This window comes from Lontra canadensis, unplaced genomic scaffold, assembly GCF_010015895.1.
Source record: "Lontra canadensis isolate GAN:19392208 unplaced genomic scaffold, GSC_riverotter_1.0 scaffold3, whole genome shotgun sequence".
NCBI lineage: Eukaryota > Metazoa > Chordata > Mammalia > Carnivora > Mustelidae > Lontra > Lontra canadensis.
This window is the reverse complement of record NW_022630997.1, coordinates 36,783,487-36,810,216: the sequence shown is the minus strand read 5'-3', so window position 1 is coordinate 36,810,216 and position 26,730 is coordinate 36,783,487. Positions and strand designations below refer to the sequence as shown.

Here is a 26,730-nt window from a genome sequence, read left to right as displayed (position 1 = left end):
AGCATCTCTATATACTTTTTAAAAATTAGGAAGAGTGGGAATCAGGATATCGGCAGGAAAAAAGATATTTGCCGCTGATGTGTGCACATTGTTGTGGTTCATGCATTTCTAGATCTTGATTACACTTTCATGTATCACAGAATGAGAATCCGGGCCTGATGAAGTCAAGCACCATTTTTATTTTATTTTCACTTTAATGCTAGTTGCTTCATAAACTGTTCTCACTGAGCCCAGATATACGGCAGGACCAATCAGTTTAAAAAAATGTGTTATACTGCTGGCATGGATCACTGCTGAGTGAGCAGATGAAGCTAGCTGAATCTAGAAGTAGCTGTGATGGTATAAGAGTCACAAGTCTTTACCCACATCTGCCTCTTGCTAGCCATGTTTTCTGCCTGCCCTATGGGGTTTGTGAAGGACAAAACACTCTCCTAGCCCCTGTCAAGAGGATAGCATGCCAAAGCTATAGAAGTTGTCACAAAGCCAGTCAATCTGAATGTTGACTCACTTAAATTCAAAATCCAGGTTATTTTAGGGTCTTTACAAAGCTAGAATTGCTTTTCTCTTTATTTTTTTAGATGCTTTTCTCTTTAAAACTTGGCAGATTGGTGTTTTTGTTTTTAATCCTTAAGCTTTGTTAGTTTCCTTTCCTGTGCCTACTTGCCCATAACTTATTCTTCTGGTCTGATGACTGTTTTTTAATGAGTTCAGCCTGTACCTTCTCGGACAAATCAAGAGTGTGAGGAGTGTGTTAATTAGCTATCAGATCTAGCCTGGTTTTTGAAGTTCAGAGCTTTTGGAATGCTACAGAAGTGTAAATATAATCATGGCTTTTTGCATTTGGTAATTATATCTCAGCTGAAACTTGAGGGAGCTTCCCACCTCGGGATTCTGCTACCCGTGACCCCTGAATGGTTCTGTCATTAATGGCCAGTCTCTGGGGACCTATACCCAAAGGAAATGGCTTCCTGTTTTGTTCTGAGTGGCCCTTCTTCCTTGTAACCTTCCTCACTATTGACCAAACATCCTATTTCAGGATGGAGAAAATGAACCTTCTTCCCCAACCCCTCATGGGGTGAGGAGGAATGAGGCAGGAGTAAGAAAGTGCATCTGGGGGTAAATTGCCTTCTTATGACTATACTCACCTTGTACCAAATTATACCAAATATTTCTGGGCCTTCAAATCAAACATCAGCCTACTCCTGCAAGAAGCCTGCATGCTCACCTAAACTGATCTTTCTTGCCCCCAGTCTAGAAACACCCTCTTTTTCATTAACACTTCCCATTTATGTCCTGGTGCTGGCCCTGGACCGGACTCCCATAGATGAACAAAAGAACTCACAGTCTGGGTCAAGGAGAGACCTTTTGAATAGACCCTTTAGGTCCATAAGCTTACTAAGAACCTAGAGACTGAGTGGGAGATCAGGGAGATCAATCGGGGAAGCTTTTGGACTTTGTACACCAGTAGGTGGTTCCCAGGTGAAGTGGGGGGAAGGCATTCAGGCAGATGGCCACCCCTAACAGGTGGGCATGTCAGCCCTGCTTTGCTATACCATTCAACACTGTAACTGATCACCCCATTGTCCTAGTGATACTTTAAGTGTTGTATTATGAGTCAGTTCTTCCTGTTTCGGAAAAGGTGTTCTCCCAATGGCCTGCTTCCATAAAACAGTGTGGACACTTAATATATAAGGAGTAAAAGAATGAGTGAATGGATGAGTAAGTGTGGGCCAAACTAGACCATGCTACTTGGACTCCAGCAGGAGTCCAGCAACATCCCAGGAGCTGGTGCTCCAGGCCATCAGGCACTATCCTCTGCCCAATGGCTAGGATTTGGGGGTAAAGAGAATGTGAGATGGGGTCAAGGGCTAGCAATTCTGGATTTGTCCCTAAAGCTTGAAAGGGCAGTCATCGGAATGCGTCAGTCGTAAAGATTCCTCATCCCTATGCCAAAAAAGAAAAAAAAAAAAAGTCCATTAAAAAAAAACAAACAAACGCTCGGGGAACCTGGGTGGCTCAGTGGGTTAAAGCCTCTGCCTTCGGCTCGGGGCAGGGTCCCCGGGTCTTGGGATCAGGCCCCACATCGGGCTCTCTGCTCTGTAGGGAGCCTGCTTCCTCCTCTCTCTCTCTCTGCCTGCCTCTCTGCCTACTTGTGATTTCTGTCTGTCAAGTAAATAAATAAAATCTTAAAATTTAAAAAAAAACCAAAACGCTAAAACATCGCTGAGCTGAAAGGTATCTTTGACCCAGGGCTCAGGGGCAGGTGCTTTCAGATCCAAATAAGGCAGTCCAGAGTCTCCTTTTGCTCCAGGCAGTGCCCCTAACCAATGCGTCAGGGGCCTAGGGTCACCACTCACGAAGGACTGAGCTAAGCCAGCTCTTAGCTAGCTTAGTAGAGAACGAGGAACAGCAGGTGGGAGCTTCCCGAGGGTCACATAGAATCAAAGATGAGCTCCGCACCGGGCGCATTACCACAGAAGTGGGACGGCCGCAGTGCCGGGGCTCCTCCCACAGAGGGCGGGGCACATCGGAAGAGGAGGGGCCGTAGAGCCCGAGATCCTACCAGAAGAGAGGGGCTGGTCACATGGGAGAGGCACGGTGGCGCATGCGCGGAGAAGCGCTGGCGTGGGGACACCCCTTGGATCCCTAGGGCGGGGGAAGGCTTAGCGTCGTAACCTTCCGGAGCCCGGCCCCGAAGCAGGCGGGCGGGGCAAAGCGGTGCTAGCTGCGCGCGCTCACGTGATGTCCGCGGGGGTGGGCCGGTCGCGGCGCAGGTGAGGAAACTGAGGCAGGGCCGGGTTCGCGACACCCGGTCGGCGGTGCACGGGTGGCCCCTTGGGCGGCTCCAAAGCGGGCTGGAAGCCCCCTCCGAGCCGAAGGGGCGCGGCCGCACCTGCGAGGCCCCTGACAGCCCCCACCACAGCCGCGGCGGACGGCGTCCCTCCCGGCCCGGCATGCCGCGGTCCGCTAGAGAACCCGGCGTTGGAGGTCCGAAGACCCGGGGCTGCGGCCGGAGCCGGCGCCGACCTGACTGGCGGAGAACCAGCCCCCTCCCCGTCCCCGTCCCCGTCCCGTCCCTGTCCCCGGGCTTTCCCGGGCTTTGAGTGAGGCGGATGACCATGACCTGCCGGAATTGTTGGGACAGAGACCTGAGAAAAAGACTCTGCCCTGGTGCGTCCTTTCCGCCGGGCTCGAGCCTGAGGCGGGCCCGGGCGCTGCCGGGGGTTACCGGGCGGAACCGCCGCAGGTGAACCGACAGAGGTTGAGGGACGTGGCTCCCCGGCTCTGCGCTTGCATAGGCTCGTGCGTTTTATGGGGCCACGGTTTCCTCTGGATCTCAGACACCTGCTCCCTCCTTCCCGTAAAATTTACACACGCTCGACAGAGCTGGAAAGAGTCCAAGTGCGCATTTAAAATCCCTGTGCTGAAGTCTGGAAATGAAAAGATGAACAAGGCACGGATCTGACTTCTTGTTGCACGGCGGGGAGGTGAAGGAGAGGGAGAAAAAAAATGGTTAAGGCCCAGCCTGATGTGGGCTTGGGGGAGGGAGCACACCCAGGGAATCGAAGCTGGACTGGGGTTCAGACCCAGCTGACTCTGGGCCTTTTTTCCTTCCAGACCGTGCTGTTTCCACAGCTCAATTACCTAGACTTCACTTTAGGGTATGGTTTTTTTTTTTTTTTTTTTAATTTCCATGTATTTTCCTTTGAAATTGGTAGATGATTGAGAAAAAAAAAAATCACCTAGGATTTATTTTAAAAAGTATTGTCCAGGAAACTGCTTGGGTGCTCCTGCTCTAGCCCAGTCCTGGAGTCCAAGAATTGGGATTCAGAATGCAAACCCTGACTCCTTGGAACATAACCCAGTTGTCAGAAACCCTCCATTTTGTGTACAAACTACATTTTAGGGACAATCATTGACTAATTTAGAAATGAGTAAGGTTTAGACCTCATATTTATGTCTCTCTTTGTAAGGTAGGCTACAAAGCACCATCTGTACATTTTTAAAAATATTTATTTTTTAAAAGGGGGGGTATAAGGAGAGGGAGTCTGGAACAGACTCAGCCAGGAGCCCCACACAGGGTCTGTCCCACCACCTTGAGATCAGGGCCTGAGCCCAACCAACTAAGGGTTGGTTGCTTAACTGTCTGCACCACCCAGGCACCCTGCACCATCTGTACATTTAATCTTTTGATTGTTACAACTTTGCAGAAGGTAATTCGGGAATCATTCACATTTTACTGTTGCAAGAACAGTGCCTTGTCCAGGTTCTACAACCTGTAGGAATTTGATGTAGATTTTACTTCTTGGTGTGGCTTTTCCCCTATCCTCCTGCTCTATAAGGGCATGCTATTGCATTGAGATCTTAGGCATTGTTCCCTAGGGGTACAGAAAACATTTCTGATGATTGTTTTATCAGCTGTGTCACATAATTGGTTCTCAGAAAATTCGATTAGGACTAGAATTCTGGGACTTGAAACCCCAGGCTCTGTCAGTATCTCAGATATAAGGCAGTTTCCTGCCACCAAATTCTTGCCTCTTTGTGGAATGTTGAGCTGAGAGACTCCCAAGCCTCCCTCTCCTGAGGCTTGTGCGGCAACAACTGTACAGAGGCTGGGGGAACCACCTCTGCGCTCAGTGGCCTTTGGCACAGGGAAGTTTCAACTGAACAGTGCCCTTTGCCTTCCCTGGTGCTGTGAGTGTAGAAGGCTGTGGTGACAGGCACCGCGTGGAAGATGCATTGTCGAGTGAACAGCTAGGCCAGTGGGGCCCGAGACCAGCCAGCGTTCCCTCCAGACCCAGAGTTATGCCCAGGAGGCAGGTCTGTAGTAATATACCCGGGGTGGCACAGCTGGAGAAGTTTTCAGTGTTCTTTATTCTTCAAATGCCGTACCTTTAAGGAACAAGTGAATCTGAGCCCCGCAAAGAAGATTCTGCAGTACTAAGAAATAAAAGTATTCTGCAGTATTTTATTGTGTTGTGTGTTGCTCTTGTAGATTCTTCCTGGCACCCCTCAAAGTTCCCTTCTTTTTAGGAAGGAGATCCTGAAGGACAAGGTGACCTCTTAGAGTAGAAACCTAGGGTTTTTTGTGGAATCTCTCATGCCCTCCCATCCACACCTGTGCACTTGATGGAGCTAGTCTTCTGAGCCCAGTCAGGAGGCCGGCTATGCAAGTCAGGGACAGAATAGTCACATATGTTGGGGGGGCTCCGTAGCTTCAATCCCTGATCAGAGGATTTGTGTTTGTCTCAGTTTCCTGGTAGCTGATTATGTCTTCTTGTTCTGCTTTCAGCATCTGTTCAGAACTTACTGACTCTGGCATCTGAGAAGACACCTGGGCCAGAGCTGGGCAGACGGTCACCCCAAGAACAGAACAGAAAGTTGGAGATTGAGGCAAGTAGGCAAGTAGGTGAAATCTCACTGCAAGTGGCTAGGTCCATGGTCTTTGATGACAAGGGTGGGTGGGAATGCATCCCCTACTGCTCATGGGGCCTTGCGTGCCCAAGTCACCAGGCTGCTAAACTGGCATTTTTAAGTCTAGCCTTCTCTCATCCAGGATTGATAGGACCTTGTTACTATGGGGAGGAGAGGTGCAGAATGGCCTCTGAGAATAGGCAGTGGGACCCTTACGAAAACATTTGGCTTTGCATTGTAAGCTGCTTGCAAAGCGCTTGGCCTGGGAAAGACTGGTGCTCTCTCTAGCCACAGATTTCCCAGGCCCTGTTCAGGAGCAGTTTTGCTTTCAGCCTTCTTCAGGTCATTGTGCTGACTTCAGGAACCACCCCCCACCCCCAGACTTCCTGAACTCTGACCCCCCCACCCCTACCCACACTGTTCCAGCTTCTACAGGAGTGTCCAGTGCAGGGTAAGTAACCACGGATTGGGGGTTGGGAGACCCAGACCTGAGTCCAAGCACAGCCACTGACCAGCCCTACCCCCATGTGACCTTGGACTATCTAGCGCCTTCTCTGAGCCTTAGTTTCCTTAATGATCAGTGAAGGAGGGGCTGACCAGAGCTCTGAGGGAAGGGGAAGGGTTAGGAGAGCAAAGAAGGAGGATGAAACCTCCCTTCTAGCCTCATTCACTGAGGGCTGGCGGTGAGGAGGCCCATGTGCATTCTTAGTTTCCTTTGCCTTCCTTAGCACCCCTCTCTTCCTTTCAGCCTGTCCCCAGCCAGCTCATTCTGGGGAGGGAGGCTTCCCTGGGTGGGGCTGGGCTGGGCAGATGTACCCTCTGTGTGTAGACTCTGATGCTGTCTATACTTGTTTCAGGCATGAGTTATCCCACCCAGTGCTGATACTTTGCTTTAGGAAGGCTTTATCAGTTCCTGGCCAGAGGCAGCTCCTTCACAGGCTGGAATTAGGCCTGGGGAAGCAGGGAATGAGCCTGTGCACATCCCAAAGGAGAGCACTGGCCACAGTTGCCCCCATGGCTTTCTGGAACATCCGAACCCTGCACTTGAAGCCAGGTGGTACTTCAGGATCTTTGGGTGTCAGAACTGGGACAACCTGAAATTTGCTAGTCCCTTCCTCTGTCGGTACAGAATGTTTTCACAGCTCATGTCAGATTGCCTTGCCGTTGGGCAGTGGGGCTAGCACCCAACCCAAGATCACCTAAACCCCACGCTTGAGTGTTTGATTCAAGGTCAAGCCAGCCCTGTCCAAAATTACTTTCTGGTACTGAGCTGAAATTGGGTACCTCCAAATCAGTTGCAACAGGGAGTTTAAAGAATAATATTCAGACAATTTCAATGGACATCGACGGCCCACTGATGAGCAGGATTGGTGTTAAGTGCTGGGGGTGTAACAGTGAATAAGACAGCAGCCGCTGCCCTCAGATTGCTCCACCAAAGTGTGTGCACAGACACGTCAGTAACTAAAATACAGTCCGTTCGCTTGTGTGGTGTGCAAAGTTATGTGTGCGTATCCGCACACAAACAAACATGCAGTTTATGATCAGAGGTGAGGGAACGGTGGATAGTTGGGGCTTTCAGGAAGGCACTTGGGAGACAGAGTGTTATTTGTGCCTGGACTTCACATCGTTTGCATGGCAGGGAGGGGCATCCTGGGCAAAGGAAAGAGCACAGCAACAGTTCAGAGGCCTAACAAGACATGTTATGGTCCTTGTGCCTGGAGTGGTCAGAATGGTGGCCTGTGGCTTGGCTGTGATGGGCCCCGTCAACCATGCCGAGGAGTTTGGAGAGCCCAGGACCAAGCAAGGGTGTGAGCGGGCCAGGGTTTCCCCCGTCACTCTGGCTGCAGCATGGAGGGAGCTGGAGAGGACCTGGCTCCTGCCAAGCCTGTTCTGTGCTTAGCAGAGTGGACCAGCACAGAGTAACAGGGGTCGGGGCCTGGACGGTGCAGTGAGGCTGAGGAGAGGACAGGGGCAAACACGTTCCGCAGGTGGACAGAACTTCCTGACTGACTAGAGGCGGGCAGCAGGGGAGAAGGAGTGGGCTGCCACTCTCAGCTCTGGCTTGAGCAGTCGGCCAGATGCCTGTGTCGGCTGGGGAACTCCGGAAGAAACCATGACTCTAGCGGAGGTCAGTGTTGGACTTGGTGCCACAGAGATGACCTCCGGAACCTCCAAGTGCTAACTTAGAGTCGGGAACAGCAGTCAGAACCTGGAAGTCAATACCAAGGGGTGAGAGTGAAACACCGGAAGTAGGTGAGGTTGCCCACGAAGTGGCGGGGTGAGAGGAGCCACTAAGTGGAAGAACCAGAAAGGAAGGCCGGCGGGAGGGGGTGGTAAAGAACAGAGAGCAAGTACTGTTAGTCTGCTGACTTCTGGGGTGTGGGGTGATAGCCGGGGCAAGGAGCAGGCCACAGAAGGAGCCATGGAGAAGGGGGCATCTCTCTTTGATCTCAGCTAGTGGGACACGTGGGCGGTGTGAAGGCCTTCACTTCACTCGTCTGCACCGGATGGCAGGGCAGGTCTGTTGGCACTTGATAAATGTTACAATCTGCATGACTGCGAATGACTCAAACTTTGTTCAGCTATTTGAAGGGCTGGGGGCCTTGGCAGCTCTCCATTCCGATGTTTTCTGGAGATTGAGTATTAACAGCTGAAGGAGCCCCCGGGGTTTCTGGGTGGCCTGGTCCTGCCCATGGTGTGAGAGAGTGAGCTTGAGGCCATAGGCGGGACTCCAGAGCCCCGCCTCCAGCCCTCCCCTGCCGCCCAATTCCCGCCGGCTCCTGCTGGGTTGGCCTCTTTGTCAGCAGAAGCGGGAGTGTGGTGGCTGTTGATGGTGAGTGCCTTGCTCCCAGGTTTGAACTATAGAGGCTGGGGATCTGGGTCCGGGCGGGGAGTGGCTCCTGGTGCTCGGGGCTACAGGGAAGAAGCACTTTGGAAACTGAAATGGAAGGGGGGAGAATTCTGATGGGGACCCAAGAATGTGCAGACTCCGAAGGGAGCTGTTTGTGATAGACCCACATGATGGCACCGGGGTGCTTTAAGGAGCCTTCGCATTTACCTTGTCCAGCCCCGTCATTTTGGAGTGGAGGAAAATGAGACTGGGAGAGGGGATGTCCCCAGCTTTGCCTAGGGAGCCCAGCTGGGTCTTGTCCCCCCCAACCAGCACGCTGTCCCCCTCAACAGAGCTGCCACTCTGAGCGGCCACAGCTGTTGTTCATCTGTGCTGTTAACATGCTTCACCTTCTTCCGTGGAAAAGGAGGAGACCAGATAAGTCCCACCGTGGGAACCCAGGGTTGTAGCTGTGTCAGGTGGGGGTGGGCTTCTGTAAACTGTGGAGGCCAAGAAAATTAAGGCCATCCCACCTCAAGTTTAGCTGATGTGGGAAACGGAGAAGAAAATCATTAAAATTCCTCACCTATTGACAAGCCCTTGAAACAGACAGAGTGGCTCTCCCCTGGGGACTTAACTGCCCTCATCTTGAGATTTTGCTAAGGACAATCCTAGCCTGACTGACCCCCTACCCAGACAGGTCCGACTCTAATCCTGTAAGTCTACGTTAACAATTCCTTGAGGAAACTTTATCTCTAAACCTCTAAGATAGTGTCGAGAATCATTCCCAAGTATATGACCCACTGATATACATCTAAAGGGTCTCACAAAATTTTTTTTTTTTAAAGATTTTATTTATTTATTTGACACAGAGAGATCACAAGTAGGCAGAGAGGCAGGCAGAGAGAGAGAGAGGAAGGGAAGCAGGCTCCCTGCTAGCCCCTCAAGGTCCTGGAGACCTGCTTCCAAAATTCCTTAGAGACTTACATCATCCATAACCCCCTTTGTCCTCGCCCCACCGCCGAGTCCACCCCTACTCTGCCTTTAAAAACTCTGACTGTAATCTGGCTCGGGGTCCAAATCCCTACTCCACTGTGTCGGGTATACTTGGGCCCAAGCTTAAGCTTGTCAAATAAACCCTCGTGCGATTGCATCGGTGCTTGGCTCCTTGGTGGTCTCTCAGACGTGAAAACTCGGGCATAACATAAACCACCTTACTGTTACCTCTCAGAGAAACTGACCTTTTTCTTAATGGGTGAGGATAGGAAGGAGAGGACAGAGAAGGGACATCTGTCATATGGTAAATTTCCTTTAATGGTTTGGCTGTATTTGATGACCAAAAAAACAAGTTAATCTTTTTTTTTAAGTGCTCTTTAAGACAAAGGGGAATCATACCCCTTGTTCCCCAGAAACCCACAAATGAATGTGTGGGGAGGCAAGGTATGACAGTAGATGACTGCAGCTTTAGAGTCGTGTGACCTGGGTCCAAGTTCAGTACTGCTTCCTGTAGGCTCAGTGACATTGGAGAAGGTCCTGAACTTCTCCGAATTGTCCGCTGTAAAATGGGGTAATATCTGCATCAAACACTGTTGGGTGAATGAAATTAGGCCCTGAGTGTCAAGTGACACCAAATAAATGCTGGTTTAGCATTTAGCACTATCCCATAGCCCTAGAGGCCCATGTGAAAATGCTTTGTTCTGTTGAGAGAGTAGGGTCTCCCTCCCTTCCCCCCTTTTGTCCTGGGAATAGCTGTGATCCCAGAGCCCGAGTCATTCTCACTATGCGGTGAGTTGCAGTGGCACATGCTCTGAGATCTGCCAGGATGGGAATGCTTCGTAGCTCAGGGAGGCTTGGCTGAGAGGTTGGACCTACACGTTCTCTAGGTGTCTCCAGGGGTAAATTTTCACTGCTAACCCCAGCAGAAGTGCCAGCTGCTCGAGGCTCCCTGGTGTAGATTCACAGAGAGGCCTGACTCACCTCTGCAGCTAATACTGCTCTCATATCTTAGTGCTGCTGGGCTTGAGAATGAGGCCCATGCTCCTCAAAGGGGTAGTTCTCTGCTCACACTTCCTGGGGCACATCTCCAGGTGGGGGTGGGGTGGTAAACAATACCCACATCTTGTATTCTGGCTCTTGAACTTGAGGTGGGGAGTGAGGGGCCTTTGGGACATAGAAGTTTGCATTCTCCCAGTGCCTTGAGCACTGGTATCCACCCCCAGCCAGCCCGGTCTTTCCCAGGCTTATTCAGCCCAGGTGGGGCCTAGCCCTTCCATTCTGCCCTCTGAGTCCCATGCCAGCCCCAAAGCCACATCCTTCTGGGCTTCTCTGGCTTCCCAGATCAGATGGAGCTGGCTCTCATCCCCATAGCTTCATGTTTATACTTGGAGCAAGTTGCCTCCCCTTTCCATTTGAATTTCTGTTACCTGTGTACTAGGCCTGTGTGTCCTTGAGGATTGTGTTCCACTTAGTTGTATGTCCTCCCAAATCGCCATTGATTGAACAGGTCAGTGCTGAGTAAATGATTAGAAATAAATGTTGAGTCTAGTTGAGTCCTGTTCCCTTGCAGTCATGAGCAAACAGGCTAACTGGCTGTTGGTGGGAAGTTGGAGCCATTGGTCTCTAAGAGCAGCAGTGGTGTGTTAGGAGGATGTGGAGCTGAATATAAGGCTCTCTGGGCGTCCTGCAGTCCATTCAAGTTTCAGGAGTTGAAGCGAGTCCTTTTGTAGGATAGACGTAAGCTGGTCTTTGTGTGCTGCTGCAGAAATGTTATCAGATCTGTGATCAGAGACCATGCCATCTGCTCCTGAATCATACACACATGTCAGAAGTCCAGGGGTGTTTGGGATGTGTGTAGAGGTGCAGAAATTGTTCCAGGCTCTAGGGAATCTGTTTATAGCACACAGGTGAGAGCTGTGGTTGTTCTGTGAATGCCCCTAATTGTTCTATGAATTATAATCGAGTAATGTGTAACTTTGCCTCGTAAAAGAACTGGAAGCCAGCCCATGGGCTGAAAGGTTCTTTCCTGCTTGGTCCAAGAACTTGGGTTCTCCATGAGTCATCATCCTCATCATTCAGTTCTATTGAATTCATTTGTGTGCACTGTTTTGGAGAACTCCCTGTGTACCAAGCAGGCACTGTGCTGCGTGGGCATGGCTGTTCAGAGTCAAAGGTAGCAGTGTCAAAGGTAGGTAGGTCCATATCTTGTGTGGAGCATACAGGAAGTGTCATGGGTACGAAGTGTCTCTTGGGAGTGGTAGCGAGCGACGGTAGGCAGAGCATCCAGGAAACCTTCTTGGGGAGATGTCCCGAGTCCTGAAGAATGGAACAGATGGGATAGGACAGACATTCCAGGAAGAAGTATGGAAATGGGCTCACTTTGAGGCCCGCTGACCCCCACAGTGAGCTGAGAGAAGGGAAGCTGGAGGTCGCAGCTCTCCCAGCCCAGCCTGCCCTCATCACTGGCCTTTATTCTGTGGCTTATGGCTAACCAAGCACAAAATCCTGGATTCTTTGCTCTGAGACAATGCTTCTCAAACTTCCATGTGGTTGTGAACTGCCTGCCTGCTCTGATTAAAATGCAGTTGATGATTGCTTTGTCCTGAGATGAGGCATGAGATCTTCCCTTCAGTGTGATGCCTGTGCTGCGGAGGCCTCCTCCAGGAGGCTGCAGTGAGAACTCCTCTCTCCCAGCTCCAGCCCCTCCCATCAGAGGTGCTGAGGGGCTGTAGCAGCACCCCGCCCCCACCACACACACACACACACACACACACACACACACACCCACACCCAGGCCTCCCCTTCTTTTCTCCCTTCCCTAGCATGCAGATGCCAGATTCCTTTTTCTGTAATGCTCTTTTCATTTGGTCATTCCTCCTCCCCACCCCAACACAAGCCTGGCCTACCCTCCTTTCCCAAAGTCCTCACCACCAAATTACTCCCAACCCCACTTTATGGCAGTAGATCCCTCGAAGCCCCAGCTCTGGCAGTGGCATGTGGCTTTCTGGGCCTTTGTTTAATCGTTTAGAGAAATCTTCTCCCCAGCCAAGTGCTGGAGGGGAGACAGAAGTCTTTGGTTTGTGGGCCACACACATACACCCCGGGTCTGTACCCGGTGATCTCTGCCCAGAGTCCTGCTGGTACCTAGAAGGAAGGCCCCAGTATAAGACCCTAGGATGACTGGAGGGCCGTGGAAACAGAGTATTTTTTTTTTTAAGATTTTATTTATTTATTTGAAACAGAGAGAGAGAGATCACAAGTAGGCAGAGAGGCAGGCATAGAGAGAGAGAGGAGAAAGCACGCTCCCCGCTGAGCAGAGAGCCCGATGCGGGCCTCGATCCCAGGACCCTGAGATCATGACCTGAGCCGAAGGCAGAGGCTTAACCCACTGAGCCACCCAGGCGCCCGAAACAGAGTATTTTAAGTAGTTGTCAGGAGTAGGCAGCTGGATGGGATACCTGCTCCAGTCCCAGGGACCCAATTAGAGGAGGCCTTAGGGAGGCCCCCAGGAATGAGCTGGGAACAAGGCTGGGTTCTACAGGACCTGTGTGGGACTCTACTGCAATTGCAGAGCCCCGTGACCCTTGCAAACCTCTTTGGCCAGCCCCTGTGAGGCAGACAGACACCTAGCACTATGCTCTTTTTATACATAATGCCTACTCTCTCGGTCCACTCCTCTTCATCCAGCAGACGTGTGCTAGTGACATGGGGCAGAATGTCATATTAGATACTGGTGTTTACTAGCAGCCATCTCTGTTCATCTGTGTCATTCACTAGCTGCTAGATTTTCAGGGGCTATTTACTTTCTCATCGACTCTGGTTTTATGTATTGCTTCTTTTTTTATTTTTGTTTTATTTTCACTCTGAGACTGTTTTATTTGTATAATGAATGAAATACAAAGCTGTTTGCAGTTGAGAGAAAGTACTGAGATTCTACCGTGAGTGACGCTACTGTGAGTGAGGCCCCGCTGGGCACTGCCTGGGGGCTGGGCGAATGGTATGGTCTCTGTTTCTGAGTCACAAACTGAAGAGGAAGAAGAATAAGGTTAACAAAACAGTGTGATTGGTGTTCTGAGTATTTTTTGATCAAAGAAGAGAAGGCTGCCTCTCCACAGGGAGGTGATAGTGGACACTCCCAGACTATGAAGGAAGAGCAGCCACTGACAGGGAGGGGAAAAGGAAAGGAGGCTGCCTCCAGGGGACTCAGCATGGACATCCCCACAGAGCTGGGGGACCAAGGCCTTGGGCACAAGAGAAGAATGGCAAGAGAGACATTTCAGAGGGCTGTTCATTTCTCTGTTCTTGCTCCTGTCCCATGAGTGAGCTCCCAGGGCAGGAACCTCTAGTATCTGTTGTTTTCCCAAGCTCTTGTGGCAGCAGGTGCTCAGTGGCCCTCGTCCGCTCTCATCATCCGCTCCCGTCTTCCGCTCCTGTCTTCCGGTCCAGTCATCCTCTCCCGTCTCTGACACTGCTGTTCCCCTCCTCTGCCTCTGGGTTCGCTGCCCAGCCAGAGGCTTGAATGGGGACCAGATTCTAGCTCTCTCAAAGTGGGAGCAATAACATCTTCTTCCTTCCTCTCAATCTCCAGAAATGTCTTTCCTCCAGGATCCGAGTTTCTTCACCATGGGAATGTGGTCCATTGGCGCGGGGGCCCTGGGAGCGGCTGCCTTGGCCCTGCTCCTGGCCAACACAGACATGTTTCTGTCCAAGTCCCAGAAAGCGACACTGGAGTATCTGGAGGACATAGACCTGAAAACCCTGGAGAAGGGTAAGCCACGACCCCACCAGCCTCCGTACTTTTCCAGCGTGCTGGGATGCAGACTTACACATTTTTTTTCCTTATAAAAGGGTGCTCTTACTTTCTCTCTCCTTTTTTTTTTTTTTTTTAATTAAAAAGGCACTATAACAACATTAGGAAAGTTTAATAACTTTTTAAAATTACTGATAAGCCCATTACCCTGACACAGCACTCATTTTTATTTTCTCACATTCCTTTCCATGTGTACATAGTATGCAGTTGGATCTTCTTGCACACCATGTTTTACATTTTAGCTTTTTCTGGTCAAAAGCATTTTTTACTTTCTGATGTTGTCTCCTGGATCTTCACAGAAAAGAGCTCCTGGGTCAGATGCATTTGAGAAACACTGCATATCCAATTCTGTGTTCCTGGTGCTCAGCACAAGCACCTGTTTATTGAAATGCAGTGTCTGGATGGTTACTGGTACACCCATGGACAGCCTTCACCTGTGGCGCAGCACACACAGGATGGGGGTGGGGAGCACAAGGTTGCACTTGTAGACTGGACCTACCTGTCTCCCTCTTCTTGGGGCGCCCACCTAGAGTCCCTGGGGGACAGTTGAGAGCCACAGATTTGCACATGGTTCCTTGGCTGCCTCACTGTGGTGCTCTTGCCATTGGCAGCTTGGTGGTGTCAATGGTGTGGAGGCAGTTGGCATGATTTTGGTGAAACTTGGGGCTCACGGACTGGGTGGTCTCCAGGTTGGCCCCTCAGCAGGAGACCATGGTCACCTGTTCTGTGAGTGAGGAAGCTTGTCAAGGGCAGGCAGGCACTGTGACTGTAGACTTATAGCATAGGTCACCTTCGTGGAGACTAAGAAGTCCTTGGGGAGAGCCCTGCTTGGCTGTATTCAACCTAGGGTTCCCCAGTCTCATTTGATTACAGACCTTAGCCCGATCCTTTTTCCCACAGAACATCCCACAGGGACACGGATTCCTCTGAGACATGCTAGGACAAGAAGAGCTGCTACTGCTGAGCCCTCACTGTGAACTGTGTTCACAGACAAAGTGCGGTGGGCACTTTGCTACCCATCTTTTGATGCCCCCTGCAGCCTCAGTGGAGCTGCTGGATGTTTACACTTTTGACTGAGGAAACAGGTCTGGGGAGGAGCTGGCACGTGCCCGACGCTACTCCACTGGACATAGGCCCTATCTGACCACGGCCAGGCTTGAGCTACACAATCGTACTGCCCTGAGGCATTTCCTTGCTGGCCATCTTCTACCCTCTCCTGTGAATAATCATGCAGTTAATATATTTAGGTTAAATTTTTTTTTCATAAGGTGGCACCTAGGGTCGCTTAGTCGGTTAAGCGTTTGACACTTGATCTCAGCTCAGGTCTTGATTTCAGGGTTGTGAGTTCAAGCCCTGTGTTAGGCTCCATGCTGGGCTTGGAGCCTACCTTAAAAAAAAAAAAAAAAATCAATTTGGGACACCCGACTGGCTCAGTAGGTGGAGTGACTCTTGATCTTGGGATTATGAGTTCAAGCCCCATGTTGGGTGTAGGGATTACTAAAAATCTTTTAAAAAAATTTTTTTCATAAAAATTTCTGTTGATCTATTCCCATTCAATACTTAAAAAAAAAAAGAAAAGAAAAGAAAGAAGAATTAGGGTTTGTTTGTTTGTTTGTTTTTATCAAAGTGCAAGATCTCTTTTAGGTTTTGACCTAAAGGATCATTACAGTATCCACTGCTACCAGCAAAGGAATTTGCCATTTTTCTAGAAATGTTCCAGTTTGGGATGTTTGCCTTTGCCAATAGATTTTGATTACAGTGGGGTCCTTCCTCTGAAGGGTGATTTGTTCCTGTCTGTGTTTCCTATTTTCTGTTTCCGAGTCCTCTGTTAGGCTGGTGTCATTTATGAGCTGTCTCATGGCTGCGACCAAGCTGGGCTGGGAGGAGAGAATACTGACTTGCCTTTTCTCCCCAGAACCAAGGACTTTCAAAGCAAAGGAGCTCTGGGAAAAGAACGGAGCCGTGATAATGGCTGTGCGCAGGCCAGGCTGTTTCCTCTGCCGAGAGGTGAGTTCATCAAGGATCTGTACAGAGAAAAGGATTCTAGCAAGTGGGGCCAATGCATTTCCAGCCAGGACTAATGGCCTGTAGGCCTACTCTGATCTTTGATCATCACTGTTATTTGCTCTAGGTATTTCTTTTGATTTATTCCATGTATGTATGCATTTAACAACTCACCATATCCTTGGGTTAGCAAAAACACTTGACTCTCTTTTGGTGCTCTCAGGCCCTTGTGCTTTCATGGATTGTCTGTGTCTGGGGCCATCTTCCCGTTTAGTCAGGGGTGGGGCCCGTTTAGTCAGGGGTGGGGACTGGTCCAATTCTTTGTACCTGGTGCTCAGCACAGGCACCTGATTATTGAAATGCAGTGTCAAGATGGTTACTGCTTCAGCCATGGGCAGCCCTCACCTGTGGCGGGGGTGGGAAGTGCAAAGTCACACTTGTAGACTGTCCCCCTCTTCTTGGGTCGTCCACCTGGAGTCCCCGGGGGACAGCCGAGAGCCACAGATTAGCACGTGGTTCCTCGACTGCTGCGTTGTGTGTTGGCATTAGCAGCACAGTGGGGTTTCAGTGATGCCAGGGGTGTGAATGCAGTTGGCATGATTTTGGTGAAATTTGGAGTTCCATAACCAGGTGGTCTCCACATTGGCCCCTCAACAGGAGGCCATGATCACCTGTTCCATAAGTGAGGAAGCTTCTTAATGGAAAGCAGAGTCCAGCCTTGTCAATTTACAGATAGGTGAGGGCCAGAGGAGTTTGGTGACCTGTCCTGTTCACAGTCAGTGGCAGAAGACCTAGATTCTGAGTTCTGCCTTGCCTAAGGGAGAACTGGGAATGAGAGAGTATTGCTTCTCACGTGGTGGCGTTGGCCCTGTCCACGTGGTCATCCTCCTTCTCTGGTTGTCCTCCATAAGCCTGGGACCATCCTTTCAGCCTTGAGCTCTCTCTCCTGCTTGTGTGGCTGGGCTGACAGAGAATGTTCTCACATGCAGGGCATTTCAGTGCCTGTTGTCTCCCCCACACACCCCTATAAAATACAACTTGTTTAACAGAGGAAGAAGTAGAGGGACAGGTTGTGACAAAGTCACACTGCTGTGGGGAGGTGTGTTAATTTCCTGTTCTTGCTGTAACAAATTATCACAGACTTGGTGGCTTTAAACAACACAGATGTATTAGCTTGCACTTCTAGAGGTGGGAATTCTGAAGTTGGTCTCACTGGGCTAAAATCAAGGTGTCAGCAGGGCTGCATTCCTTCTTCCAGAGGCTCTAGGAGATAGTGATTTCCTTTCCTCTTCGCTGCTAGTGGCCATCTGCGCTCCTTGGCTCATGGCCCCGTCCCCATTTTTATAGCCAGTGATGGCTGGTCCAGTCTTTCTCACATTGCATCACCATGTCACTGAAAGGACCCCTGCGGTTGGAGCCACCCAGATCATACAAGATCCTCTCCTTTAAGGTCAGCTGGTTAGCAACCATCTGCTGCCTTAATGCCCCCTGACCCTGTGACAAAACATTCATAGCTTCCTGGGATTAGGATGTGGATATCCTGAGAGGGTATTATTCTGCCTACCATGGGAAGTAAGGCCTAAAAACTCAGGGCTTTTGGTTCAAAGGCTGTGGTGCCTTCAAATACCAACATGGAAGCCTGTTGTGACTGGATTTCCAAGGCCAGTTAAAGCCACAAGATCCCAAGAGCAACCGCCCTCCCTAATTACAACCTGCTTGTCTGTGCCCTCGTCCCTGCCTGGCAGAGCGTTTTGTGAGAAACATATGTTGGATGGCAGTCTATGTTATTTTAGTGGCCCAGACCAGAGGTATAGGACTGAGTCTCCACTTCATGGCTTTGTGCAGTGACACGCCAGAGTACAGAGCCCAGGAAGAAGGAGTAAATCCTTTTATCTCACACACGGGTGGTCTTGGGCCACAGCAGACCTATAGTCCTCTCTGCCGTAGGGCAAGGTTTGCCCCTCACTGAAGCTCTTGACTAGTGCTTCATAATGGATTCTGTTTCCTTAGCTGTCCTTTTTGTGTGTTCCAGCGAATAAACAGAAAGTTACATGTAGTTGCTACCATATGGCAACATATTTGTATTGGAGCCAAGTGGGCTGCTGTTTCTTTAATTCCGACACTAGTTGTGAAGAATTTTTTCTGAGCAACGATGTAGTTTCCTTTCTCCATCCAGCAGGTAATTCATGAGAGTGAGGGGTGTCTGTATTTATCAGTCCAGCTGCATTGTCCCCACCATCCACCTTCACTTTCAAATCTTTCCACCTGGTATCTGGTACCTTCTGTGTATCCAGCCGTGTGCTGGGCATGAAAGGATACAAGAAATGGAAAACATGGCATCTAACTATGACACACACTTGGGAACTTAAGTGACCGTGTTCAGCTTGGTGGTCAAACACAGACTCGGTTCCCAAAAAGTCTCCAAGCAGAAAGACTGGATTTGCACAGAGAATTGGGACTTTATTCCAGGCTAGATGAGCCAGGGAGAACTTGCAGAACAGGGACCCCTTCTGGAGGGTGGGATTTGAACGGGACAAAAAGGAAGGTTGTTGGAGGGTGGGGAGCCAGCTGAGCCAAGGCATGGGGGCAGCTGTTCACATGGCCTGAATGAAGTTTGCCTTGTAGGCTGTGCTGGTTTGGTCGGGTGCAGGGGAGGGGCGTCGTGGCTGCGGACGGCCATGCTGGGTGGCAATCTCTCAGTTACCGGGTGCTCCCCAGGCCATGGTTCGGACACCCATAATAGGAGCCTTGCTTCCCCTTCCCACCCTGGAGAGAACAAGAAGCCTGGGCTGAGGAGGAGACCTGACACCCTCCAGCTGAGGTCTCGGGCCCAGCTGGGCCAGGCTTCTGCTGGGTTCCACAGGCCTTCATTGTTCCAGGCATCTTGTTGCTTTTGTTCTTCCACATTCAGTGCCAGCCCCGCTCTGGGCCTGCAGGGGAGCGGGTGTTGGCTGGCTGTAGAACCACAGGAGTTTGTGCCCCTGATGTTCCCTGTCTTTTGCAGGAGGCTGCAGACCTGTCCTCCCTGAAGCCTAAGCTGGACGAGCTGGGAGTCCCCCTGTATGCAGTGGTGAAGGAACAAATCAGGACCGAAGTGCAGGACTTCCAGCCATATTTCAAAGGAGAGATCTTCCTGGATGAAAAGGTGCATCTCCGGGGCGCCTGGGTGGCTCAGTGGGTTAAAGCCTCTGCCTTCGGCTCAGGTCATGATCCCAGGGTCCTGGGATTGAGCCCCGCATCGGGCTCTCTGCTCGACGGGAGCCTGCTTCCTCCTCTCTCTGCCTGCCTCTCTGCCTACTTGTGATCTCTGCCTGCCAAATGAATAAATAAAGTCTTTAAAAAAAAAAAGGTGCATCTCCTGTGAGCCTGTTGACACAGACTGGTGGGGACTGTGCTCAGGTGTGGAGAGCTCGATGGCCCAGGGCATGTCTGGCCTGGAGCTGGAGGCTGGCCTCCCTTTTAGCTGCCCTGAATTTGGAGGAGCTCATGCAGCCCTCTGGGCACAGCGTGATGGGACACTTGACAGGTGTCCTCCCAGTTATTACTTGAGCTCTTCCTAAACCGTGACCTGTGCACGGGAGCCTGGGAAATTGCTGAAGCCCCACTGGGTTCTAGCATCATGCAGCGGGGACCAGCACAAGCCCCTGTCCCTTCCTTCATTGCAGCCATATTCCTTTCCCCTCTGCTGTCCCCTGTGCAGGATGTCAGACTGTTAGCACCCTGTTGGGCACAAGAGCCCTATGTGTGTCCAGCAAGGGGTTAGAGGCAGAGTGGAAAGCTGCATAACTGTTTCTGCAACGTGGGCCTGCCCTGGGGTCGGAAGCTGGCCTGGCAGGGTTCTCTTTCCCCGGGCAGTTGAGAGTGCTCCTGAATGGGAGCCACGTGTGGGTTAGGTTGCGGGGAGGACATGAAGCAGCAAGCTTTGGGTCTTTGAGAATGAATGCCTGTTGGGAACCTTTCCTCCTTGGGGAAGGCAGGCATACAGGCTTCTCAAAGGGGCTCTGTCTTTCTTGGTCCTGCAGAAAAGGTTCTACGGTCCCCAGAGACGGAAGATGATGTTTATGGGGTTTGTCCGTCTGGGTGTCTGGTACAACTTCTTCCGGGCCCGGAACGGAGGCTTTTCTGGAAACCTGGAAGGCGAAGGCTTCATCCTTGGGGGAGTTTTTGTGGTGGGATCAGGAAAGCAGGTAAACTCCTCTTGTTCACGTGTGGATCTGTGGGTGTCTGTTGTCTGTTGGTGCAAGACCCCAATATGGGGATGGCCTTCCCTACTTAGGGTCTTACAGCCAGGGAGTGTGAGGAAGGGGAAGGGAGGGGAATTACCATTTATCACACATCTGCTCACAAGCCACCTCACACTCGAATCTCCTCACTCTTCACAGTAATGTCCTGAGATGGTCTGGGAGTTCCGCAGGCCAGTAACTTGGGACTGAGGGGCGTGGGTGAGCACATGCCTGCGTCCACGTTTCCTGATGTCCAGTTCCGTCTTTAGCACTTGAACAAAAGCATTGTTTTTCATCTATTAAGAACTTATTCCCCTGCAGTTCTCACAGGTCTTCAGGAATGGACAGTAGAGAAAAGGAGGAGGAGAGAAAGAAGAAAAACAGCCTGAATTAGGGGGAGCAGCAAGGGGATATGGGGGGTGACAGCACTTTTCCCTGTGGGGTACTGCCCCGGAGAGGTGACAGACTTCTCCGCAGACAGGCTGCTCTGGGCACTGTCTCTGAGGCTCCAGAGTCAGCACAGGGACCCTGTGGGCCCAGGAGGCGAGGGTGGCTGCTCCGTGTCAGACTGTGGGCAGCCTTGAGCCAGGGGGGCTCCCCTGTGCTGGAAGGCAGTACCAGCAGGTGCCGGTTGGATGCAGAGCAGGGGTGAGGTGAAGTGGATGCAGTTTCCAGAGCCCAGCAGGAGGACCTCGAGAGTGATGGCCTGACTGCGGGTCCTGTCTCCGCCAAATTTGGACATGACATTAACACTTGGCCTCCTCGGTAACAAGACGGTATTGTTTGCATTAGCGGATCTCACTGTTAACATTAATAATTGCATACTTCTCTCAAGTTGGGAGGAATAGAAATCTTTCCATTTTAAGCTCTACTTCTGTTGTCTTCCTTTTAAACCTTGGTAACTGCTGTTGCTTGTCTGTGTTAGAATCTCACATGGATTGGTGTCTGATAGAATACGAACCTATTTGCCTCCTTTCTGGTAAATATATCCAAATGCCTCGGTGACCACGGCTGCCAGAGAGTGCCTGCTTTGTTCTGATTCCTCCTGTGTACCGTCTCCTATCTTCCTCACAACCAGTCTGTGATGTTAGGGACTTTTATTCCCGTCTATAGGTAAGGAGATGAATTATGAACGAAACAAAGTAACTCCTCCAAGAGATACACAGCTGCTAAGTGGTACAATGCAAATGGAACTCAGGAACTCAGACACATCCTGCTCCGTGGCCCGTGCCCTTCCCCTGCCCAGAGCCTCTCCTCAGCAGTGGTTCCCAAAGACCCCTTCCAGAGACCCTTGCACTTGGGCAGGCCACTTCTGGAGAGGATGGGTGGCCCAGCCTCCTCTGGCTCTGGCGCACTGGGATTCCTTCCTCCCCCTAGCTCCGCCTTCCCTCAGCCTCCGGGGCAGGGCAGAGCTCACCTGGCAGTCTTCTCTTGCCTGCCCGTGACTCATGTGGTGCTCACAGGCTCCCCAAGCTGGGCTGACACATTCCCGGTGTTGCTAGGTGTGTTGTTTGACTTTGTTGGTGCTCCCTGGAGCGCAGCCTTCTTCCTTTCTGGTGGCCCATGGGCTGGCCTGGCTGACTTCAGGACTTGCCTCCAGGTTTCTAGAGCACAGTTTTCACAGTCCCCCGGAGCTAGCTGCCCCTCAGTGGGGATTTCCTTTATAATAATTATCTTTAAAACAAGCTTACTTTGAAGAAGTAATGAGTTTTCAACATAGAAAATTTGAAAACGCAACAGTAGAAGGTGAGGAGTGTCATTCCATAAGCTGAGCCTCTGCCTACAACCCACTAGAACAGAGCTACGCTGAGAAGCTCCCAGCCCCCCGCCTTTTTTTAAGAAAATCTCTTACTAGATATTCTTCTTTCACTTAACGGTGTATTCCGTGTCATTCTTCCTCAGTATTTTTAATGTCTGTATACTGCTTTATTAGACATGTAAACATAGTTTCCTGATCGGCTTTCCTGTAGTCACCTCAGTGTGGTGGGACTCTTGGGGTTTTTTAAAAAAGTCTTTATAAATAATGGTGCAACAAACATATTAATAATGTTTGTATATTTATTTGTTTTGTTAATATGAGTTCCCTGAGGTTGAGGAACTCTTTCACAAGGATTTCTGGGTTGAGGAGGATTGAGGAACTCTTTCACAAGGATTTCTCGATACCGATCTCAAACACACTATCTTGTGCTTTTTACCACTTCTGGGAACTTTGGTGTATCCTCTGTCTTAGAGCATTTTACTTCACAGTATCAGGAGCGGCATCTGCATTCTTAGGAAAACTGAAGTCGAGAGAGGTTATGTCTCCTTTACAGATGGTCACCGTCTGACTTCTGAGCTCCACTTGCACACCTCGAGGCTTTTCTCTGGAAGCTCATTCTGTGTCAACTCTCTCTGCCTGGTGTGCTGTTTTACTTCACCTCTACCCGTGACTGCCTTCCATGCTTTATCCTCTGTGAAGCCTTCCCTGGTCACCCCATTATATCCCTCCACGTAATGTCACTCCTGACTTCCTCCTCCCACCGTACCACAGCTCACCCTTTGTGATGTAACCTCCCTGTTCCCTTTTTGCCACCAGAACTGAACCCCTGAGGAGCAGAGCCAGGCCTGACCCGCATCTCTGCCCCTGATACCCTAGCTGCCGCTGTGTCTGTCCCATGAATGAGTGACTCAGAGTGAGGACTGATGTTCCCTCTTGTTTCCTTTTAGGGCATTCTTCTTGAGCATCGAGAAAAAGAATTTGGAGACAAGGTGAACCCAGTTTCTGTTCTGGAAGCTGCTAGGAAGATCCAACCCCAGACTTCCACTGCAGAGTCGAAGTGATCACATGGAACTGCCCCGCTCAGGGATAACTAGGGGCACTTAGCTGCGTCCTGGGATGTGTTGTGTCTCCATTCATGTCCCCAGAGTTAGAAACCCACTCATGCCGTATTGTCAGTAGAGATCATAACTGTATTTTAATACTGTGCTCTCTTTAGGCCGCCAAAGGCAAACTAGCCCCCAGACAAGACTGATAAGAATCTAAGAAATCAGTAAGGGTAATTTCAGCTAAAACCTGGAAAATACAAGGCTTAGCCTTGACTGCTGCACCTCCTTACAGTGTACATGGTGTGTGAGTGCTGTTATCAGAAATGACTTTTATTTTTATGTTTTCAAAAATCTAAGAAAAGTTAATGATTGACTTGAAGATTCAGGATATGAAGGTTTGGGGCATGTGTGTTTCTTATTAATGACCTGTTATACAATGTTAAAATAATACTCATGCAAAGGAATTGGCAGGCTCCAGATGGCTTACTAAAAGTAAATTATAAAGTGAAATCTGTTTTTTCATTGTCTTCCATTCTAACCTCAGAGGTTTGTTTTTCTAGAAGTGATCATCTCTGGCTCTAATAAAATTATGTATCAGAAATTGCCTATAATACAAGTTTTTCTGATAAAGCTAACAATAAAAATATTTACCATAATGATGGCTGAATTTAAATCATTGGTGTCAAAGACATTGAGCATGAAAAATCAGTATTCTCCATGTGTATGAGGTAAGGGGTAGTGGTGGGGGAGCTCCTCTACTTCTCATGCTCTAAGAGGTTTGCAAATGACCAGAGAAATTCATCCTGTCATTCGTGTTAGTGGTTTCGCTGTCTTCCCTAGGGGAATGACGGGTGTTTAAAATTGGTAGCTGCTCTCCTACTGATAGTCTTTCAGTCTAATTTGAGGTGAATGAGGAGAAGGGACAGGATGAAATATAATTTAATTCAATGATTTGTTACATTTGAATTTTTGTCATGTGTGCAAGTTTGAGATCAACAAAAGCCCGGGTTGGGGAGTGGGGGATGGGAGTTCCATGAAGATGGGACCAGGGAGCAAGCAGACAGGCCAGGAGGAAGGGAGTCAGTGTTGAGCCAGGAAAGCAAGAATGGGGACAATCGGAGCTGGAGCTCGGAGAGCATCATCAGTGAGCGCGGAGAGCGTGGAGCCACTGGTGTGGGACTAAGGCCGCGCCCGGCTCTGACTTGTGGGGAGCCAGCAGCACCATGTGCCCACAAGCCTGCAAAAGGCGAGGCTTCTGTGGCTTCAAGGCAACCCTCTTCTGTCCTTGAGCAGGGTCAGTGTAGTGACTCATCCCCCAGCAGCTGTGCTCCCGGGACTCCAGCCACAGGTAGGAGAACTCCCATCAGAATTCCCTGGTGCCTAGACAAGACATGCTTCCAAAACAGCTCTCTTGCAACTACAGATGAGTAGAGCCTGCAGGGACATGATGGGGAGGGTGCACGAAGACAGGCCTTCCTTCTTCCCCTACGGTGTCACTGCTAGGCCCTTGCGTGCAGCGTGTCCTTCTCTTCCATTAGCACCGCATGGTGACTGAGTCATGAAGTGGCTTCCAGTTCCCGTTTAACTGCTTGACTGACCAGAGCTCTGACTTTCAGCTCCTTCGCTAGTAAAATGGGCATCATAATTCCTGTCTACCATTTAAGGCTGTTTATTAGAAGTCATTTGAGGGAATGATGAATTTAAAACAGCGCTTCTCAAACTTTAATGTACATGCAGAATGCCTAAGAATCTTGTTAAAATGGAGACAGTTGAAGAAAAGCCGGATGTGCTCGTTAAAGGCAGGAAAGACAGATTTATTCGGTGACCACTGCAGTAGGGGAGAGGCCTCCATATGGGACTGACCTCAACCGAGCTCTGTGCAGAGGTAACTGGAATTTTAAAGGGTGATGAAGGAGGGGGGCGGGAGACAAGTGATGCCCTGAGCAGAATTATAGAAGTGGAAAATTACTGAAAGTGGGTGGTGGGGATTGGTCAAGGTGATGAGCCTATTTGTGTCTGCTAATGGGCTAGCTTATTAACTTCTGCCCACCCACAGAGACTGGGAGAGGGAGCCCTATCTGTCTTGAGGGTTGTGCTTCAAAGGGGTGACTCGCAGGTCCTTGGGACAGACACTCCTGAGTTTCAGGAGATGCACAGACATCTTAAAGGGACAGAGAAACTGTTTACAATTGTAACTTTTTTTTTTCTTTTTAAGTAAATGCTCTATGGAAAGGGAGGTCAGAGGGCTATGGTCAGGTGTTTGGCTGTAACAAATGGTAAATTCTTTTGGCAGGCTTGGGTTTTCCCAGGCAGGGACTCAAGGAGTGCTGGGTTGTCGCAGGGAAACAGTCTTGAGCTGCTAGAAACTATGCTAGTGTTTGTTCAAGTCACCTAGTTGATGGGGAGGACAAAATTGTTTGTGCTCAAAGTTTTACAGATCTCCAGACTGGGCGGGGGCCAGGGTTTCTGCATTTCTAACAAGCTCCTGATGGAATTGGCATTCTCTTGGTGCATGGCTCACACTCCGAGAAGCAAGAATCTAAAACACCCTACGAATCAAAGACACTAATGTCTGTGGGCTTTGGACATTGAAGTTTCAGCAGCCTTTGACAAGTATTAATTAGCAGGTTACCTTTTCTTTTTCTGAAAAGGTATTGATAATCCATCATAATGCAAACTACCAAGAGATTCCAAGCGAGTCCTTGCTGGAAAGCCCATGGTTCTTAATTTGGATACACAGTAAGACCACCTGGGAAGGTTTAAAAAAATTCTGATGCCCATTCACACCCCCAGGCTTATTAAATCAGAATCCATGAGCTAGGATCCAGGCAAAAGTATTTCTTAAACCTACAGGATGATTCCAAAATTTCAAGGTTGAGAACCATCCACAAAGAGTTCAATGTCAAGTTTGCAAGACCAGCACTCATACCTTTAGGAGAACTTACCCAGAACCAGGGGCTCCTGATAAACCCTGATGAGTTTGGAAAATAGTCTTCTGGTGGCAAGGGTCAGGGATAGTTTGGACATGGATGTGGGGGAAGTTGGGCCGGAACTGAATTTTCAAGGTGGAGATTTGGATAAAGATGTCATTTCAGGCAGAAATCAAGTCCCTGAACTAAGATATAGCCAGAGGAAAGGTAAATAGTAGGTATGGGAGAACAGGGAGGAGTCCGATCAGTTTTGCTTACGTGATTCAACGTCTTCTTGCCCCATACCTGGATTTCTCAGAAGGAGTGCCCTTTTCACATGAATGGCTATTTTAAAATAAAACTACTTTACCGGGTGGGGGGAAGCCTGGAAAGCAGTGCCTGTTTTCTCAGAGCCAGGCATATTTGTGGTGATGGAGAGCTGGGGGGCTGGTAGAGAAGGTGAGCTGTGGGGAAGAGTGTGTAGGAGGTTGTGTGTAAAGAGGGTAGATTGGATCAGAGGGTCCAGACTGAATGAACACTACTCCACAGCCTGAGCGACCTCTCCTCTATTCTATGTTGCTTATGTCCCATGGGGCAAGTAGGCAGGTATATATTTGCGAGTTTATGTTTGGGAGGAAGAGGAAGGATAAGGGTCTCTTTTGAGGTTAGTTTGTTTTTAAAGCAATTACCATAGAGTATGATTGTGGGAGGGATCCCTGAATCTGGGGGTGTGTGGGT

General features: G+C 49.9%; 1 protein-coding gene across 5 annotated transcripts; it reads left to right on the top strand.

The window, feature by feature from the left end:
* The first annotated feature begins 2,647 nt into the window (after positions 1–2,647).
* Positions 2,648–23,739, top strand: PRXL2A (peroxiredoxin like 2A). 5 transcript variants are annotated; one of them, XM_032838761.1, is made up of 7 exons: positions 2,648–2,774; positions 5,294–5,394; positions 13,847–14,009; positions 15,967–16,058; positions 19,060–19,200; positions 20,078–20,242; positions 22,985–23,739. In XM_032838761.1, exons 3-7 carry the CDS (start codon positions 13,865–13,867, stop codon positions 23,096–23,098), a joined length of 657 nt encoding a protein of 218 aa, XP_032694652.1. In that variant the 5' UTR covers positions 2,648–2,774; positions 5,294–5,394; positions 13,847–13,864; the 3' UTR covers positions 23,099–23,739. The 5 variants fall into 5 exon arrangements, with proteins under 5 accessions (XP_032694652.1, XP_032694620.1, XP_032694626.1 ...); XM_032838729.1 differs by having other exon boundaries at positions 13,830–14,009; XM_032838735.1 differs by having other exon boundaries at positions 5,294–5,398; positions 13,830–14,009.
* The last annotated feature ends 2,991 nt before the right edge of the window (positions 23,740–26,730 follow it).